Source organism: Leopardus geoffroyi, chromosome E3 (genome assembly GCF_018350155.1).
Source record: "Leopardus geoffroyi isolate Oge1 chromosome E3, O.geoffroyi_Oge1_pat1.0, whole genome shotgun sequence".
Classification (NCBI taxonomy): Eukaryota; Metazoa; Chordata; class Mammalia; order Carnivora; family Felidae; genus Leopardus; species Leopardus geoffroyi.
This window is the reverse complement of record NC_059340.1, coordinates 24,564,419-24,585,796: the sequence shown is the minus strand read 5'-3', so window position 1 is coordinate 24,585,796 and position 21,378 is coordinate 24,564,419. Positions and strand designations below refer to the sequence as shown.

Sequence of the window (21,378 nt, the reverse complement as noted above, 5' to 3'; positions counted from 1 at the left end):
TTTGAAACTGAAAAAAAACTGGGGTCGCCTGGCTGGCTCAGTCATTGGAGCATGTGACTTTTGATCTTGGGCCCCTGTTGGGTATAAAGATTCCTTAAAAATAAGGTCTTTTAAAAAAAGAAAAAAGAAATAGAAAAATATTGGAGAAAAAAAGATTGGAAATAATCTAATAAGGAGAAATACTAGAAAGTCCCATCAATAGAAAACTATATAAATGCAATATGGTATATCTGTATGCTAACATACTATGAAGCCATTTTAAAAGTGAGGCAGCTCTATGTATTCTAATGTATAAACTTCTCCATAACACATTATGAAGTGAAACAGCAAGATACAGGGACTGTCAGATGTTGGTAAGGATATAGAGCAACTGGAACACACATCCTGCTGGTAGGTAGATTTGGCCCAACCTCTTTTGAAAACAATTTGGTGTCTCATCTAGTAAATCTAAAGATAACTGTGTTTTATACCCTAGTAGTTTTTTCTTGTTAATATATTCTAATTTTTTTCATTTTTTTAATTTTTTAAATGTTTATTTATTTTTGAGAGACAGCACGAACAGGAGAAGAGCAGAGAGAGAGAGAGAGAGAGAGAGACAGAATCCAAAGCAGGCTCCAGGCTCTGAGCTGTCAGCACAGAGCCCGACATGGGGCTCCAACTCACAAACCGTCAGATCATGACCTGAGCCGAAGCTGGACGCTCAACTGACTGAGCCACCCAGGCACCCCTCTTGTTAATATATTCTAGAGGAACTCTTGCTGTTTGCCTAAGAGACATAGTACCATTTATAATCATGAATACAGGGACTTCTGGGTAGCTCGGTCGGTTGGGCATCCAACTTCAGCTCAGGTTATGACCTCATGATTTGTGAGTTCAAGCCCTACATTGGGCTCACTGCTGTTGGCACAGAGCCAGCTTTGGATCCTCTGTTCCCCTCTCTCTGCCCCTCCCCCATTCACACTCTCTCATATAATCATGAACACAGAGCAAAGCAATGGCCCACTAGAAACTGGAGTAGAATAAAGTTTAGAATACTATGCAGCCATGCAAAGGAATGAATTACAACCACACAACAATCTGAATGAATCTTAGTTGTGTTGAGTAAGAAAAGCAAGTCATGTAAGTGTATATATAAGAAGATTCTGTTTATATGAAGCTCAGAGACACAAAACTAAATATGTTTAGGGAAAAAATTGCAAAACTACAAGCAAGGAAATTAATAAACACAAAATCAAGGAAAGTGATTACCTCAGGGAGAGGAAAGAAATTAGGGAGCACAACATAGGAGATTGAAAAAGTGATAATTGGTTTTTTGTTTGTTTCCTTAAAACTGGCATGTGTATATGGGCGCATGAGTGTTTGTGGATTTTTTTAGCCTTATGTGTATTTCATAAATGTTCTTTATGTTTACTAATTATTTAATAATAATTTTTAGAAAGCAAGTTGTAGAACGGTATGTATGTTACCATGACCACATGGGCATTTTTAAGATAAAGAATGTGTGCGCGCATGCACACACACACATTTAATTATGCGTTACTCTTATAAAGGTACACAAGAAAGTGTTAACCATGTTTGTTGCTTCAAGGGAAAGGAACTGGGTGGTTAGAGGCCAGTCACTAAAGAGAAATTTACTTACTGCTCTACATTATACCTTTTGTACATTTGTAGCAAATGTATATAGTACATATTCAAAGTTTAGTTTAAATATAGGAAAAGGAAAAGAAAGTCATTTATCATTGGTGAGATGACTGGAGAAAGTCCAGTATCATTTCTGCCAATTGTTCCTTAAAGGTTAAATTCCATGGAATATTATATATTCATCACAGATAAATGATATTCTACTCTTAACCCAGATCTAAAGCCTCACTCTCCTTCGTTCTCTTTGTATTGGTCAGTGGTGAATCTCTGAAGATTTCCTCAAGTTTTCTTAATCTCTTACTGAAACAGTGTCCTTTGTTAATTTTCTTTGTATCTCAACTCTTAGTAAGCAATATTTGCATTTATGTTAGAGCAATGCTGTGCAATTTGAATACATATATATCTCACCAAAACATTTATTTAGGCATGTGATAAGAAGCAAAAGTCAATCTTTGTTCCTCTACCTTGAGTATTTAGAAGAATCTACCAGTTGAACACTTTTCTTTTTTCTAAAGACTATTCACAAATATTTTTCCACATTTTTAGGGGAATAATTTGGGTCTTAGTACATAATTAAAATTCTTTTTTTTTTTTTTTAATTTTTTAAGTTTATTTTATTTTGAGAGAGACAGAGACAGCATGAGTGGGAGGCATAAAGAGAGAAAGGCAGAGAATCCCAAGCAGGCTCCATACCATCAGCACAGAGACTGATGTGGGGCTCAAACCCACAAACTGTGAAATCATGACCAGAGCCAAAACCAAGAGTCGGACGTTTAACCAACTGAGCCACCCAAGCACCCCCATAACTAAAATTCTTTAAATATGTCAAAGGCGGGGTGCCTAGGTGGCTCAGTCGGATGAGTGTCCGACTTTGGCTCAGGTCAGGACCTCACCACTCGTGGGTTCGAGCCCCGCATCGGGCTCTGTGCTGACAGTTCGGAGCCTGGAGCCTGCTTCAGAGTCTGGGTCTTCCTCTCTCTCTGCCCCTCCCCTGCTTGTGCTCTCTCTGTCTCAAAAATAAATAAACATTAAACAAATTAAAAAAAAATATATATATATATATAAATATTTTAAAAAAATAAAAAAAAATATGTCAAAGGCATTTGTCTTTGGTAAATGCTAAATCCATTCTTTCTTTAAGATGTTTTTTCTTTTTTTAATTTTTTCTACATATTTATTCATTTTTGAGAGAGAGAGAGATAGAGCATGAGCAGGGGAGGGGCACATTGAGAGGGAGACACAGAATTTGAAGCAGGGTGCAGGCTCCCAGCTCTGAGCTGTCAGCACAGAGCCCAATTGGAGGGCTCAGACCCACGAACGGTGAGATCATGACCTGAGCCAAAGTCAGAAGCCCAACCCATTGAACCACCCAGGTGCCCCTGTTTTTTCTCTTATGTTCATTATCTCTAGTATAAGTAATTAAAGGTCTGTAAATGTAACCTGTATGTAGCTGAGTCTTATATTCACTTTCTACTACAAGATTCCAGGCTTCTGAAAACTCTTACCTTCTCCCAATTATTTCTCCAGGAGAACAAGTCTGGTTGGCCTCTGTGCAAAATCTTACTTTAGTGAAGTACCATTGGGTATATCCAGGCATTGATGGTATTTATACTGGGTAGCATGGCATCTATCCGTCACCTTAGCACCACTGCTTTTGCTGGATACTGCTGCATCCACCAGGCACCACTGTTTCCTGTCTGTTAAATGTTGATAGACTGGTATCCTCCAAATGACAGGGTATTGAAATTAGGTACAGTGTGTTCTCCTGAAATGGGAGATATACTTCCATTTTATGTTACATCTTGACCAGAGCCATCGCAGATAGTATTGCCACTTCCTCCAGTATCCTACAGACTTTTAATGGAACTTGCTCCCTTTTATCCCTCCCAACCCCCACGACAACCTTTGCATCCTTCTTGGGCTCAGATATAAATCCACTGGAGACAAGTACGGTTGACACCATACAGTATTCAGAATCACTCTTTGTCCAAAGATTAGTTGGTTGTATATGCATGGATTTATTTCTGGGCTCTCTATTCTGCTCCATTATTATTCCCTGTGTCTGTTTTTATGTGAGTACTATACTGTTGATAACTATAGCTTTGCAGCATTGTTTGAAATCAGGAAGTGTGATGTGCTTCAGCTTTGTCCTTTCTCAAGATTGCTTTGGCCATTTAGAGTCTTTTGTGGTTTCATATGAATTTTAGGATTTTTTTTCCTATTTCTATAAAAATGCCATTAGAATTTTGGTAGGGATTACATTGAATCTGTAGATCAATCTAGGTAGTAGGGACATTTTAACAATATTTTCTCCCTAATAATCAGGGAAATCAAAACCACAGTGAGATATCACCTCAACGTGTTAGGATAGCTATTACCAAAGACAAGATAACAAATGTTGGTGATGATGTGGAGAAAAGGGAACCCTTGTACGTACTTGGTGGGAGTGTAAATTGCCATAGCCACTGTGGAAGACAGTATGGAGGTTCTTCAGAAAAGTAAAAGATACCATATATGATCAAGCAATTTCACTTCTGAGTGTGTATCTGAAGGAAACAAAATCATTTGAAGAAATGATTTGATATTTGAAGAAATACCTGCATTCCCATGTTTATTGTAACATTATTTACATAGCCAGAATATGAAAACAGTCTAAGAGTCCATCAGCAGATAAATGGACACAGAAATATGGTATGTGTATAATGGAACATTATTCACCCATTAAAAAAGAAGGAAGGGTACCTGGGTGGCTCAGCCGGTTAAGCACCTGACTCTTGATTTCGTCTCAGGCCATGATCTCTCAGTTCATGGGATTGAGCCCAACTGTGGGCTCTGCACTGACTGCATGGAACCTGGTTGGGATATTCTCGCTCTCCCTCAAAAATAAATAAACACTAAAAAAAAAAAAGGAAATCTGGCATCTGTGACAAAATGGATAAAGCTGGAAGGCATTTTATACTAACTGAAGTAAGACAGAGAAAGACAAATACTTTATGGTGTCACTTGTATAAGAAATCTTAAAAAAAAAAAAGTTGCCCTTCTAGAAACAGAGTAGAATGGTGGTTGCCAGGGAGTAGGGGGAATGAGGAGAAGCTGATTAGAAGTTACAGATTTTCAGTTATCAGATGAGTAAGTTCCTAGGATCTAATGTACAGCATGGTGACTCTGTAATACTGTATTGTGTACTTGAAATTTGCTGAGAGAGTAGATCTTCAGCATTCTCACCAGAAAAAATTTGTGAGACATTGGCTTATATGTGATAATTGAATGTGTGAACCTACTTGAGATTGCCTAGAAAGAATGTGGAGACGTAAAAGGTGACTTGGGAATAAACTCGAAGAACTCCTTGATAATGTTTTGTGTATTTTTTTGTTGTTGGCAAGATTTGGTTTTATAAGAATTGTACTTTGTAATAATCTTGGTTGTATCAACTGAGGCTTACTGATGTGATATAGTAACCCTTTCCAGTTCTGTTTGTCATCCTTTATTATTCTTTGTATATTACCAGCTATTTACTTAGTGAATAGATTTTGCAATGAGTGGATCTTCGAAAAGTAATGCAATTGATATTTTCTAAGCATCCGGGTTAGGCAGTGAGTTTTGTTTAAATAAGGAATGAAGAGCTACTCTTACAGTGTATATTTGTCCTTGAAAGTGGTTGAGGTAGTAATGTCCTTTTTAGCTATCTATCCAGACATGATAAGGAAAATTGAGTACTCCTAAGCAGTGAGTTTATTTATCTCATCTACTAAATGAGAGTTTATTATTCTGATGTCTTACCTGATATAGTCTGATTGCCTAAATCTCAGTTTTGGATTGGAACTGTAGGGTACGCTCTCTCTTCTGCTAAGTAGTCATAGAAGGCAGGATAAGAGATTTGTAAGTTGGGCTCTGTAAAATTTAAAACATATGTCCTTCGAAAACCATTGTTAAGAAACTTTAAAGGCAAAAACAGAGAAAGAAATGAGAGAGAGAAAGAAAAGAAAAACTTTAAAGGCAAGGGGCACCTGACTGGATCAGTCGGTAGAGCTTGTAACTCTTGATCTCAGGGGGGTGAGTTTCAGCCCCAAGTTGGACATAGAGTTTACTTAAAAAAACCTCAGGGGGGCGCCTGGGTGGCACAGTCAGTTAAGCGTCCGACTTCAGCCAGGTCACGATCTCGCGGTCCCTGAGTTCGAGCCCTGCGTCAGGCTCTGGGCTGATGGCTCAGAGCCTGGAGCCTGTTTCCGATTCTGTGTCTCCCTCTCTCTCTGCCCCTCCCCCGTTCATGCTCTGTCTCTCTCTGTCCCAAAAATAAAAATAAACGTTGGAAAAAAAAAACAAAAAACAAAAACCTCAGGGGCACCTGGGTGATTCAGTTGGTTAAGCACCAACTCTTGATCTCAGGTTAGCTTAGGTCTTGATCTCTGGGTTGTGAAATAGTGAATTCCTCCTTCCTTTAACCTTTTGTTTTATTCAGGCCCTGAACGGATTGGATAATGCACACCATCACACATATCTACACAAAGACCTGTATGCAAATGTTTGTAGTTTGTAGCAGCTTTATTCATAATAGCAAACAGTATATGATTCTATTTATATGCAATTCTACAAGAGGAAAAACTGTAGTAATAGAAAGCAGAACTATCTTGGGAGCTTAGGGGAGGGGATCGGCTGCAAAGGATTATGAGGGAGGTTTTGTGTGTGTGTGTGTGTGTGTGTGTGTGTGTGTGTGTGTGTGCGCGCGCACAGAGGCTTAAAGGTTTATTTTTTTTTTTTTTAATATATGAAATTTGTTGTCAAATTGGTTTCCATACAACACCCAGTGCTCATCCCAAAATATGAGGGAGTTTTTTGTGGTGATCTTCTACGTCATAACTGAGATGGCTGTGCACAGTTGCCGAAACTCACTGAATTGTACACATAAAAGTGGCGGATTTTATTGTATCTGAAGTATACCTCAATAAACCTCAACTTAAACAATTGTGAAGAGTTATCAGGAACCCCTTAAGAAATAATTCATTTGTAAATTCAGGCATAGATCTAAAAAAGTGAAGTTTCTTGCTCAAAATTCCATGAATAGTGTGTCTGTGGTTAGAGTACATATCTCCAGATTCCTAATCTCTCTAGGCTGCACAATTCTCTTAGCATTAGATCACATCTGCTGTCTATTGTTATAAAGGTAAAACTCAGGTTTTTCCTTCCTGTGTAGGCAAAAACCCAGTTTTTCCCTACCATGTTTTTCTTTCCTGTGAGTCTCCTTTACTACTCACACAGCACACTTCACCTCGGACACTTCTGGTCACCAAATGTGTGGAGGTTCCCCCACACACAAAACACGCAACTAGTTCTCTGTGACACCAGCTGGGTGTCCTACAGTTGTACTCAGTTCTGACACTATCCAAAGACAGTGTTGGACCCCACAGGTTAAGGGCTCACTCCCTCAAGACTGCCCCTCCCAACCTGCCTCCCAGACACGCACTTCAAATGCCAGTTGCCAACTCGGCTATCACCTGTGCTTCTCACCTGTGCTTGGCTATAAATTGGAGGTTCCAATGACCCCCTCCTTGGGTTCAGTTAGTTTGCTAAAGCGGCTCACAGAACTTAGGGAAACACTTTCACTTACCAGTTTATGGTAAAAAGATATGATAAAGGATATAGATGAACATAAGATGGAAGAGATGCATAGGGCAAGGAATGTGGGAAGGGCTGCGGAGCTTCCATGATCTCTCTGGGAATGCTCGTCTCCCAGTACCAACCCGGAAGCTCTCCATACCCTGTACCTCTGAGATTTTGTGGAGGCTTCATCTTGTAGACATGATTGATCACTAACTCCATTTTCATCTCTTTTCTCAGGAGAAGGGGGGGCGGGACTGAAATTTACAAGCTTCTAGTCACTGCTTTGTGTTTCCCTTGACCAGGCCTCTTCCAGGAGTGCACCCCGCTCCCCCCCCCCTCCCCAGTTGCCTCATTAGAAAAAAGACACTCCCATCACCCAGGAAATTACAAAGGTTTCAGGAGACCTGTGTCAGGAACAAAGGCCAATATAAAAACGGGAGATGGTCCTAGTGTTCTTATCACTTTGGAAATTATAAGGATTTTAGGGGCTCAGAGGTAGAGACCAATATATATATGTTCAATGACCTCATAATTGTGCTTATTCATTTTCTTTAAGTGTTCGTCTTAACTCTCTGTATATATTATAACCTCTGGAAATACAAGGTTCATATCTGTGTTTCTCTTCATACTTCCCACATTGTATTGCACAGAGCATGTGCTCACTATTTGCTGAATTAATGAAAGCTTGGCCTAGTGCACCATGCCTCCCAGACTTGGACAGAAAAGTCAGGAATATCTCATGGCGTAGTTCCAGGCCTCACAAATTCAGCTGAGACTTTCTCTAATGTATGGTTTCCGTAGACCACCATGTCTTTGCTTAGGAGTTTACAGCTACCACAAATGTAAGCTAATTAATGGGGGATTGATGTTTTACTTATGTATTTCTGTGAAAGCTTAGGTAGTGAAACTGAGGGAGATACTACTTTACATTTTCAATCTGAAGCCAAATATAACTACAGTGAGAACACAAACTCCTCTTAAAGATTAAATAGAAGAGCAGCCGTCAGAATTGGAACTTTTGTCTTTTTCTAAAGCTCTCCACTCTTAAATCCATCCTCTTTTATAATTGAGGGACCATGCTAACAGCACAGAATAAACACAGAAAAATCATCTCTGTGTTAAACTCACTTTCTTTGCATTTTCAGGACTCTAAACTTTTTCAGCTGTGATTTGTTTTTAATAATTATGTAGATCAATAGATCTACATAAATTGAACACTTATTTATGATGTCTTCATCTTACACCCAAGAAAGCAAGGAACTGAAAGGTACTATGAGAGAACAATAAATTTAGAAGGAATGTGGAATCCCACAGATTGTTTCATTTCTTAAAGTATATACTTATAGTGAAATAGCAATATATCAATAATATTTAACATTTACCAACTTCTTACTCTGTATCAGGCATTTGTTCTGAGTGCTTTACACATATTGCCCCTTGTAAGCGATACAGCACTATGAAGTCATTTTGTTGTTTTCCTCATTAATAGTTGAGGAAACTGAGGCACACAGAGATTAAATAACTTGGCTAAAATCTCACGACCAGTAAGGGATGGGCCTGGAATCTCAATCCAGAGCCTGAATTCCAATCACTGTGATATGACGTCTCCTCGTTAGGTCAGTGGACAATATGATTAAATAGTTTAGAACTTGATTTAATATCAGAATTATTTTACTTATGTAAATTGAGGGAGTATAATTTATTAAATAAATGATGTTGAATTATTTAATATTGAGATATCAACTAGTTGGAAAAAGAAGTTATTTTGACAGACCTGGAAGTCATACAATGGAACCTTTGCTATACCCTCAACAAAGTTATTTATTTATTGTGACGTACCCTACAAATTCCTTTCTAAGAAGGTGGTGGTGCACATTTTCTGTATTATGCAAATAAATAAGACAGATATCAGTGATATCAGTATTTATTGTAATATTCGAGAGTAGAATTTAACCAAAAAGTTTGGGTCACCTGGGTGGCTCAATTGATTGAGCATCCAACTTCGGCTCAGTCATAATCTCACGGTTCATGGGTTCAAGCCCCATGTCCAGCTGTCACATGGAGCCTGTATCAGATTCTCTGTCTCCCTCTCTGTCTACCCCTCCCCCGCTTGCACACGCTCCCGCACACGCTCTCTCTCTCTCTCTCACACACACACACACACACACAAACATTAAAAAAACTTTTTTAAATAACCAAAACTTTCCTTGGCAATAGGATAAGGGCCTAAAGCAGGGAATCTTTTTGTTGAGACAAAGAAATTGGGATATATCTTTAAGGATGAGCTGGGACTGGCATATTCCTTGAACATTTATGAGAAATGTGGGTGTGGGAGTTACTCCTATGAACCGACAAAAATATCGTCTCCCACTTTGTATTGACCTCCTGTGAAGGTTCCTCTTAGACTCACTGTCATTGTGCTTACAAAGTTGTAATTAAGTCTGCTCTGATATAAATCTAAAGGTTTCTGATGGTATTTTTAGGAATACTATTCATTCTTTTCTTAGTGAATAGTGTTCAGGAAGTCAGCATCACATGGTAGGAATAGTTTAGGAGTGGTTAATTAAAAACCTGAGTTTCGGGGCGCCTGGGTGGCTCAGTCGGTTGAGCGTCCGACTTCGGCTCAGGTCATGATCTTGCAGTTTGTGAGTTCGAGCCCCGCGTCGGGCTCTGGGCTGACAGCTTGGAGCCTGGAGCCTGGTTCTGATTCTGTCTCCCTCTCTCTCTGCCCCTCTCCTGCTCATGCTCTCTCTCTCTGTCAAAAATAAATAAACATTAAAAAAAAAACCCAAAAACCTGAGTTTCAGTTTTGGCACTGCTAGTCATTTTGTGTCCCTTGGACTTATCACTTCATTCCTCTGGGCCTCCGTATCCATCAAACTCTAACTTCGGGAGATTAGGATTCATGATCTCTGAGAGCCCTTCTAGTTCTAAATTCCCTAATTTTATGGCTCCTTTTGGCCAGGAATCTTGCATGATTGAGAGCCATTCTTGTCTGCTGTATTGCTTGTTTACTTCTTGATCATTGTCCACAGACTAACCTTTCTGTGATTGAAGGCTGTAGAGTTTTTAACGTTCAGCCCTTTGATTAAAATACTTTGTAAATATGGGGTGCCCGGGTGGAGTTATATATCCAACTTCGGCTTAGGTCATGATCTCATGGTTCGTAGGTTGGAACCCTGCCTCGGGCTTTCTGCTACCAGCGCAGAGCCCTCTTGGATCCTCTCTCTCCCTCTCAAAATAAATAAATAAATAAGTAAAACATTAAAAAAAAACTTTTGTAAATAATTCTGCAGCAGTTTTCTGCCCACAAAAACTATTTGGCCTACCAAATTTGTTTGATTGTATTCCCTTTACCAGTATAATCTCCCTTAAAGCAGTTCACTTCTACATGTAAAACATGGAGACTATTCATTAAGTGAAATGAATGTTAAACTTGTTTTGGGTTTGTTCTGCCACATCAGTCAGGAAGGAAACAATATGATCTGTTGCATTCCTCCATGGCAGTTTGTCATGATAGTCTAGTTGAAATGGAAGAGAAAATGTAAATGCGGTCATTTAAATCCCATTTTAGTTCTCTACCTGATTTACTTTCATTTCTTTGGCATTGTCTAATTTCTTTTAGATCCAGAGCATGTGCTTAAAATCATAAGTGATTGAAAGATTTCACAGTGTGCAGTATATGTGCAGTTAGTACATTTTATTTACATTCAATATGTAACACTCTACACATTTTAGAATTTTAAAATATAAAATGAATGCATATTTTTTAAAGGACAGAATTGTATCAATGTACACTCAGATAAGACAGTGAAAAGTATGACGGTTCTCAACCCTACTCCACCCTCTAATCCTACTCAGAGTAGGCCACTCTTAGCCATGTGACAGATACCGTTCCACGTATTTTTTATACATTGTATAGACAATTTAAACATTGTGGTGGGCTTTTCTTTAATGACTTCATATTATGTTAAGAGCTTCAGTGATTGGGATTGTAATAGGACAGATTCTGGTACCATATTGTACTTGTCAGTAAGGCAGATTTTAAAATAGAGTTTAACTGCTAGTTTATGTTTAATGTATTTATAGGATTAGACTCAAGGCCGAGTTTATGGAGCAAGAGCTGATAGAATAAGTTACAATGAGAGAATGGCATAGGGTGTGATATAGTTGATCTAAACAATTTTTTTAATGTTTATTTTTGGGAGACAGAGTACAAGCAGAGAGAGAGGGAGACATCTGAAGCAGGCTCCAATCTCTGGGCTGTCAGCACAGAGCCCAATGCAGGGCTCGAACCCATGAAGCACGGGATCATGACCTGGGCTGAAGTTGGATGCTTAACCGAATGAGCCACCCCAGTGCCCCGATTTAGTGGATTTCAAAATGAGATATGACCTCTGAACCACAGTCCTACTTACAAACAGCTGGTAACATATATATTTAAGTAGAGATAGAACAGCCAGTGGAGTTTAAGAGAAAAGAAAGTTAAACTAAAAAGGAAGATTAATGACTGTTTTTTATTTATTTGCTACCCAACACAACATATTGTAATTTCATTCTGTTAGCAACACTTTCTCAATCCCAATGTTCCCAGCTTGCTACTCCTATAAAATCTGCCCCCAGAGTTTTTATTCAGCAGGTCTGAACTTGCCTTGTGCTTAATCTTCAACCTGAATGATATACTAAAGCTGTTGGGCAGGAGAGTGTTGTCCTGAGTACTTTTTATGACTAGCAGCCATAGCAACCATCAGATGTCAGCCCTTTTATTTTGGAATAGGAGTTTCATGAGTGTACACTTGTGTTAAATTATTGTGTCTACCGCCCTGTGTGTGTATGTTTTTTTTATTTTCAACGTTTATTTATTTTTGGGACAGAGAGAGACAGAGCTTGAACAGGCGAGGGGCAGAGAGAGAGGGAGACACAGAATCGGAAACAGGCTCCAGGCTCTGAGCCGTCAGCCCAGAGCCCGACGCGGGGCTCGAACTCACGGACCGCGAGATCGTGACCTGGCTGAAGTCGGACGCTTAACAGACTGTGCCACCCAGGCGCCCTGTGTGTGTATGTTTTAACTAAAACACAAATATCTAATTTACTTCCCTGAAAAACAATCGCTATTCAGTGCTTAACAGTTCCAGTTGTTTTACAAGTATTATCTCATCATCTTATTTATTTCTGACAGAAATCTAAATGTTAAGTCATCTTAATTTGTTGCTGAAACAAGCTTAGGAAAGTTAAGGGATTTACCCAAGTGTGTCAAAGCAGAGATTCAGATTGTGACCTGTGGCTTTAACTTCTGTGATAGTGGAGTAGGGACTTCAGAAAATCTGCTCCTCCATAAATGCAGTGAAAACACTGGCAAAAATTCTCAGGTCAACTTTTTCAGAACTCTAGAATTTAACTATAGGCTTACAACAATCCAAGGAGCATTGATTTAAGAGAATCCCCTGAATCTTGGTAAGAAGAGCAAGCTTTGTGGCAGTTTAAATTGTGCTAATCACACCCCCCTCTCCCTGCTATGCGGTACGCTGGAAAGTCAATAGCCATGCAAGTTTGGTAGCCTGTAAACCAGCTGCTCAGCAACCACTTGAAATGGCCAGAGGGTCTGGTGCTCCTTAAAGCCCCATCCTCAGAGATTGATCCTATGTAATGCCAGCTCTAGGAGAATCTCCTCAGGGCTTGCCTTTATTTGACCAGATTCAGAGCTCACTGCCCTACCCTCAGGGCACTTCTTGAAAACAATCAACAGCAGTTGTTTAAAGTTGCAGGTAGCTGAGGTGATATCAGGAACAGGATGTCCAGAGAAGTCTTTGAGAAACTCCTAGGAATCTAGACTATATATGTATTTAGAGCTTCTCACATACACAGGAAAGACCTATGAAGACCTTAATTAATCTCTTGCCTCTAGCTAATCTTGAGGCTCCATGCTAGCATGAAAGGAATACTAAGGCAGAGTTGTAAATTGCCTGTCAGAGCTTTGAAAATGTTCCACAACAGACACAGTAGAGGCTGAAAGATACATTGATTTGAGGAATTTAAAGAAATCTAATTCCAACCATTAGTTGACTACTAAGCTAATGGAAAAGACTTCAGAGGCCACACACAACAATGAATCCAAACTTTACAGAACTATTCCAGGAAAGTCGGTAAACAAATAGTACCAACAGTAAACCCTAGGGGAGGGAGGATTTGATTTCTATAGTTGTCATATTGTAATATTTTTAATTTTCAGTTTTCAACTAAAAATTACAAGACACACAAACAGGGAGGTATGGCCTATACACAAGAAAAATAAAAGCAAAGAATGGACCCTGTCCCTGAGGAAACTCACTAGACAAAAAGTTTAAATCAGCTGTTGTAAGTATATTCCAAAAAATAAAGGAACCCATGTATAAAGACTTAAAGTAAGAAAACAATGTCTCAGGGCGCCTGGGTGGCTCAGTCAGTTGAGCGTCTGACTTTGGCTCAGATCATGATCTCACAGTTCATGAGTTCGAGCCTCACATCGGGCTCTGTGCTGACAGCTCAGGGCCTGGAGCCTGCTTCATACATATTATGTGTCTCCCTCTCTCTGCTCCTCCCCTGCTCATACTCTGTCTCTCTCTCAAAAATAAAGATTTTTAAAAAACTAAAAAAAAAAAAAAGTCTCATAGAGAATATCTAACAAAAAGATGGAAATTATAAAAAGAAAATAGAAATTCTGGAGTTGAAAAGTACAATAACAAATGAAAAACTGCAGATTTGCATCAGCAAATTTGAAGATGAGTCAATTGAAATGATTTAATCTGAGAAGCAGAAGGAAAAAATAATAAAAAATGAACTGAGCAATTGAGAGACTAATGGGGCATTATCAGGTCTTCCAGCATACACGTAATGGGAGTCCCAGAAGGAGAAGAAAGGAGGAGCGGAAAGAATGTGTGAAGAAATAATGGCTGACATCTCTCTAAATTTGATGAAAAATTTAAATCTGCACGTTGAAGAATCTCAGCGAATTCCAAGTAGGATAGACTCTAAGTAATCCAAACCCTGACACATCATAGTCAAAACCCAAAGACATCATGAAAACAGCAGGGGAAAAGTGAATCTTCATATACAAGGGATCCTCAATACTATTAACACCTGACTTCTCTCCGAAACCATGTCATCTCACTGCTCTCTGTGGCCAGGTTGGCAAGCATTTACTGGACATGATTAGCTCTGACAGACTCTGTTAGGTTTGTGTGCCTCTCTGCTTTTCAAGGCCTGTGTGTCCGGTTTTCTGTGACACAGCTTTTCCTTGTAGGGATGACATGCCTTATAATGACCCTCTTTGTGACAACAGACATGCTCAGACTGGCTGTGCTAAATCATTTCAACAGTGTCTGGATCTATAGATACCAGAGAGTCAAAAGCCTCTTGAGTTAAGATACCCCACGCAGCAGGGTAAAACTCATTATGACTTCCTTTTGCATGTAGTGATACACAGGTGAGCTACTGAACTGCATGTGAGATGCTGTAGTTCCTATGTGGTTTCCTTTTTCCTATTGTGTGCAAGTCTTTTATTTGGCTGGGTTGGTTACCTAGGAAACAGCTGCAGGGTAAAGATGGATTGGCTGTTTGGGAAATAGAATCACAGGCCTCTTAAAGAAGCAAAGGACCTATTGGATAAAACAAAAATTAGTGAATGGCTGAGCTTGTGGTTAATTATTAATTAGTGTGCCTTAGGAAGTCACTTTGAGCAAGACAAGGTCTACAGAAGAACCTATTTAATCCTGCATGATTTTAACTTTAGCTTGTTTTTAATTCTTTCAAGCTCACCAAATGCTTATTAAGTCCTGCTTTGTGCCCACTGCTACAGGCCATTCCGGGGGGTTTCCAATGAAGTAGGAGGTTCAGTTCTCTCCTGAAAGGCCCATTTTCTGTTTGAGGTAAAAAAGAAGCTACCTTAAAATCAAGTGCATGATTGTGTGACACAGACTAAATGTGCCCAGAGAATTTGGAGGATGTAAAAGGTCTTGGCTAGTCAACATGAGAGATGGATTTGAATCTACAAACAGGAGATAATTCTTTGAGGTAAAAGATGAAATTTAAAGACCTGGTGTGAGTTTGGGCACAACAGTACCTGAATTTACAAGATGTAATAGCAGCAGCACAGTTAACCTTTGCAGATCCCTCTCCCCAGACAGCTTATGGAAAATATGTGACTATGATAGAAGTTATGTTGACCTAGAGTCTTACTCAAGAGAAAGAATTATAGCAGCAATGTCGACTCTTTGTACTATCCCTCCTATAATTTATTTAAGGAAAGTCTATTTTCACTAAAAATGTGACAGAGTATTGGTTTTTAGAATCTCTGACCATACAGCAATGCTGGGCACATAGACATTCAATAAAATTTTTGTGAATTGATGTTCTTACATACAGCATATCTCAGCTAGCTTTAGCATTTTTTTTTTAATTTTTTTTTTCAACGTTTATTTATTTTTGGGACAGAGAGAGACAGAGCATGAACAGGGGAGGGGCAGAGAGAGAGGGAGACACAGAATCGGAAACAGGCTCCAGGCTCTGAGCCATCAGCCCAGAGCCTGACGCGGGGCTCGAACTCACGGACCGCAAGATTGTGACCTGGCTGAAGTCGGACGCTAGCATTCTTTTCTTCCAGAATGTAGCTGCTGAGTATTTGGTCTTGATGTGTGGTAGTAAGGGCCTATGTAAATATAGGAGTATAACTCTGCTTTTAAAACTGAACATGTGTCAGATTATTTCCATTTGGTTTGTAGCAGGGACAGCTCTCATTGTTCTGTTTGTAGTCATGTGATGTGGTATGCCAGTCAGTAGAAGAAGCAAGAGCAGTCCCCCTCAGAAAGCTTAACAATCTACAGGCACAGGAAGTTACATTGAATTTGAGCCCTAACGCTCTTTGCCATATCTATAAACGGGAGGTAAGAGGTAGCATAAGAATACTCAGAAATATTTTGAAGGAAAGACAGTTTAGTTACTGGACCTACAATTTTAAATATTTGTCAGCAACAAGTAATTATCAAATGTAAATCTAAGTCCATTAGTTATATAGTGTTACCAATAAAACTTTCTTTGTGTTTTAAATGAAGTTGTGAAGAAAGTTACTGCTGTAATCAGAATCCACAGTATTGGATTTTGTCAGAGGATTTTTCATTGCCTGTTGTCTATTCTTAGAGCAATTACAGTTTTATAAATGGGATAGTGACTATAAAGGGTAATTTGTTAGAAGTCTTTTGCTGAATGATCAAGAGTAGTTTCCTGTTCATTCTTGAGCATTCTGTGAATCCCTTCTTTATTTCCAAAATTATAATAAAATGCTTTATCATAAGACAAGTTCTATCCCCCAAGTTTTCTTTTCAACGAAACTTTTTACGGTTTCAATTTGAAAACAATTACGCAACTTCCTGGTACCTACTCACCCTATGCTCTCCCTTTTTCTGGTTCAAGCAATTTCAAGGTTAGCAATTAAGTGTCAAAAACTTTTAACTGATTTACATCTCTTAGACCTACTAAGTCACTGAGCTCCAAGCAGCACCTAGAAAGGATAGTGTGTGGAATTATTATAAAGGTTTGCTCACTTTCTCTTTCCCCTCCCAACCCTCATATGTCTCCATTCTGCTGGAGACAATCCCAAATTATAATGCTGTTTACCTATGTGGAGATCACAAGATGGGCCTAATTATTGGATGATTTGACAGAAAAGGGTACAGCTTCTTTGAGTGCTCTTCTTCCACTCTACCAAAAGAGTTATAGTCAGAATTAGCATTGAGGATACGGGGGACTACAACTCAGTTTTCAGAAAACTGATTTTTCGCTTCATTTTCTTTGAACACTTTGGTTTATTTCTAAAAATATATCAATGGCAAAACACAGGTTGCAGGGGCGCTGGGTGGCTCAGTCAGTTGAGTGTCTGACTCTTGATTTCGTCTCCAGTTGGCTCAGGTTGTGACCCGGGGTCGTGGGATTGAGCCCCGAGTCAGACTCCACACTGAGCATGCAGCCTGCTTAATAGCCTGCCTCTCTCTCTGTCCTTCTCCCTCTCTCCCTCTCTCCCTCTGTCCTTCTCCCTCTCTCCCTCTCTCCCTCTCTCCCTCTCTCCCTCTCTCCCTCCCTCTCTCTCTCTCTCTCTCCCCCCCTCCCTCCCTCCCTCCCCACCTCCCTCCCCCCCCCATCTCCCCCTTGCCCCCCCTCCAGCAGCCCCATCCACCTACACGTGCATCTATATCCTCATGTCCAGCTCTGGTCTATCTTTCCCACTAAGGCAGCTTCCCATAATGTCTCTAGGAATTTTACTGACTGTCCTCAAAAAAGGCACTTGTTTGTGGCAAGTGCTGTGATTTTGAGGTTAATGTGTTTTTGGTGGTGGTGGTGTTAATGTTTTTGCTCAAATTGAGAAAGTAATTAAGACCAAAAAAAGATGCAGAAGTCTATTATGTTTTCAGTAGTTACAGGAATTTCTTTTCTTGTGTTTTAGACAACAGTTTTCCCATTTGTAGATGCTCTTAAAGGGAGAAACAAGCAGTTTTCACTCAAAAGTAACATTTTAATTGTTCTTCTTAATGAGGAAGAGAATAAAATAAATACTTTTGCCTTCCATATCTAGGTTTCTATAAATCAGTTCACCCTAAATTTGATAGAGGGGTTCCTTGGGTTTGACATAAGAACATGTTTATGTAAAAATAGCACCTGATGTTTTACAAAAATCACTTTCATGTTATTTAAATGAGAGAGGGGGCCTTTGAAAAGTTTCCACTAATGCCTTTACTCCTCTGCTGAAGCATGCTGGTAATGGTTTAGCAATCTGAACAATTGTACGTTGTACAAATTGTTGAACTTACCAAGTGGGGGAGGACCTACCAGTTTTCCCAACTTTTTCTTGAACTTAATGGAAAGGTATTTATATTATAATATTCTTAGGCTTTTTAACTTTAATAAAATATGTTCTAATATTTAATCCATTATTTAATTTTATCTCTATATTATGATTAGATATTTCAAGTTTGCCTTCATTTTCCTGAAAACTGTTTTTCTCCTCATCCAAAATCAGATAATGTACATTGGGTCTTGGATCTGAGAATAGAAAAGTTCCACTTCTTTCTGCTAGTATGTAAGTTCCACAAGAGCAGGAGGCTCATCTGTCTTGTTTGTTGTTATTTCGCTAGAGCCCAGAACATTGCCTGACACAAGTACTCCGAAAAGTACTTGTTCAATGAGTGACTGAAAGAACTGCCTCTTGTGGTTTTGTGATTTTTTTTTAAAAGTTCATTTTGTATGTTAAGTATGACTACGTTGTGAATTGCAGAATGCTGAATAATAAGACTCGGTGAAATAAATGCCTGAGCGATCCACACAGAAATAAGATGACTCAGGGGGTGTTGGTGGGGAATATTCCCTGGAATGACAAACCCACTCAAGTGTTCCCACCTTTTTGCATCTCCCCAGGAGCACTCACTGTGGGCCTTGTGCGACAGTGTCAGACAATCCATGGACGAGACCGGACGTGCATCCCACCTCGGCTTCCCCCAGAGTGGGTCACCACACTGTTTTTTATCATCATGGGAATCATTTCATTGACTGTCACATGTGGTTTGCTGGTGGCTTCCCACTGGCGAAGAGAAGCTACAAAATATGCTCGATGGATAGCCTTCACTGGAAGTAAGTAACCTGTGCTCACCAAATTTGTGTAGAAGGCGCGCACTCTGGTAGTTTAATGAAGATAATCCAGAATCAGTAATAAAGACTCCGTAATCATCAAAGAGCACCCCCACTCTGGCCATCATATAGACTCTGCGCAGCCCCGTCAGTTCTTCAGGATTCTCACCACAAGACCAAGACGTCCGAAACCTTAATTGCTTTGTATATAATGCTATCTTAATGAATTTTATTTTTGCTCACATTGTAACATAAGTGTTCCAGGTCTGTGGCTCAGAGCTACCCCTAACCCAAGTCTTTTACTCTTCTTAAAGGTATTGGCATCCTCTACCAAATAAAGATAAATCTAGAAGAGAATATACAGAAGTATAAATTAGATTAAGGTGGTGATTTACTGTTCAGTATCATTAATTTGAGTTTCTGCTATGAGTTGTTGTGGGACCATTGAAAAATCAACACATATGGTTGTTTGATAATTATTCATCAACATTTCTTACTCCATTAAGCTATGCCCCATGGTATGATATATATTATACATTCTCTTGTACTTTGCAAGATTGGTTTAATTTCCCAACACATCACTGGCTTTTCCCAAATTAAAAGCAGCAAAAATGCACAAAGGAAAGATATCTCTGTAATTTTGCCTTCTTGTTTCTTTCTCTGTAATTTTGCTCCCCTTCCCCCAGAGGGAGAGGACATTTGTCAATGTCTGGAAACATTTTTGATTGTCACAGTGAAGGGGATCCTACTGATATCTTGATAAGAGGCCAGGGATAGGGTAAAACATCCTACAAATGTGAGGGACACTCCCCACAACAAAGACTTATCTGGCCCAAAATGGCAATGGAAATGTATTTATATTGTAATATTCTTAGGCTTTTTAACTTTAATAAAAGTTAAAGTTATATAAAGAACAGGATAACTAATGGTACTTATGCCAAATACCATGGGGTTTAACATCTAATTCAATGCCTTATAATTATCTCAGGTTTGCCTAAGCTTTAAAAAATGAATATTATAATACAGCTTAATTTCACTTGATATTTTCATTTAGAACTTGTATGGTAGGGGTAAAACACAATCCCATGTCTCCCCATTAGTGTTAGATTAGAACTCATTTTACCCTTAAAGACCCTAAGATAGGAACATTAGTTCATGAGTCTCCATTTCTCCCCATCTCTCTGTGAAACGCTTTAATGTGTATGTTTCTGGCTCTGTTTTATTTTTGTCTACTTATCTCCCTCAGTTTTAAAACTTAGATCAGGTTGCCTTTGACTAAAAAAGTCTTCATTTTTGTTAAGAAATGTGAAACAAGTTGAAGACCTGTTTGAGGTCAAACAGACCTCCTGAGACCATTCTTTTCTGTATAGTAGGGTCCACAGGCAGTTGTAGAGACAGTGCTGCTAAATTAAAGGGTATTGATGAAGAATTTAAAGAGAATTGTTACTCACAGATATAGTTACTTATCAGGTAGAATTCATTCTTTAAGAAGTAAAATAAAATCAAAGAAGGAGTATTTAGTTTATGGATTTTTAACTTTTAAAAAGAATATGTGCATATGGTACATAATTCAAAGCCTAAGAAAGGGTCACTAGGTGAAAAGTAAGTCTTACTTGTGGCTCCATCACCTAGCTACTCAATACCTCTTTGCTGGAAGCAACCATTGTTACCAGTTTCTGGGATTGCCTACCAGAGGTGCCCTGTGGATAGAAACATATATGTGTGAATGTTCTATAAATAATATTGTTTATACTGTTCTGTACCTTGGTTTTTCAGCTCAACGATATCTCCTAGTTAACGTCATCTAAGCCAGCACAGAGCTGCATTACTCTTGTGTGCTTCCTTCAATAGGTTGTTTTTGTTAACAGAGCTAGTCTGCTGGGGTGGCAGTCTTCAGAGAGATTGAGCTCCCCCTGGTGTTTCCACTCAGCCTTTGAAAATGTACTTTATCTCTATTTTATATATTTCTATTCCACTTAAATTACAGTTTTGGTCAGAATGTCAGGGTAACATTTTCTGATAGGTTTACATAGTGGGGAACTGTCAGAGGAGAGCCGCATGTGATGCAGCTTGCCTCTGAGAGCAAGGGTAACAAAGGTGTGTTTTTTTCTTCAAGTCTGACCCCTTATCCTTTCCTCTGCCACTGTAATTTACATTCTCATCTCCCAATACACCCAATATCTAGCTCTCACCACCAAGAAATCTGTGCCATGGAAGATTTGAAGCTATTGTCTTTACAGGCTTATTTAGAACCCAAAATTTAATTGTCAAAAGGTATTATCAGCATTAATAATTTTTTTTTAATTTTTTTTAACGTTTTTATTTATTTATTTATTTTATTATTATTATTTTCTTTTTCAACGTTTATTTATTTTTGGGACAGAGAGAGACAGAGCATGAACGGGGGAGGGGCAGAGAGAGAGGGAGACACAGAATCGGAAACAGGCTCCAGGCTCTGAGCCATCAGCCCAGAGCCCGACACGGGGCTCG

General features: G+C 39.1%; 1 protein-coding gene across 1 annotated transcript in view; it reads left to right on the top strand.

Moving 5' to 3' along the window:
* MOSMO (modulator of smoothened) overlaps nucleotides 1–21,378 on the top strand; it is a 62,344-nt gene that overhangs the window by 37,381 nt on the left and 3,585 nt on the right. Inside the window, exon 2 of the mRNA XM_045461208.1 lies at nucleotides 18,679–18,891. Coding sequence (XP_045317164.1) covers nucleotides 18,679–18,891 — 213 coding nt within the window. The remainder of the gene's footprint in view (nucleotides 1–18,678; nucleotides 18,892–21,378) is intronic.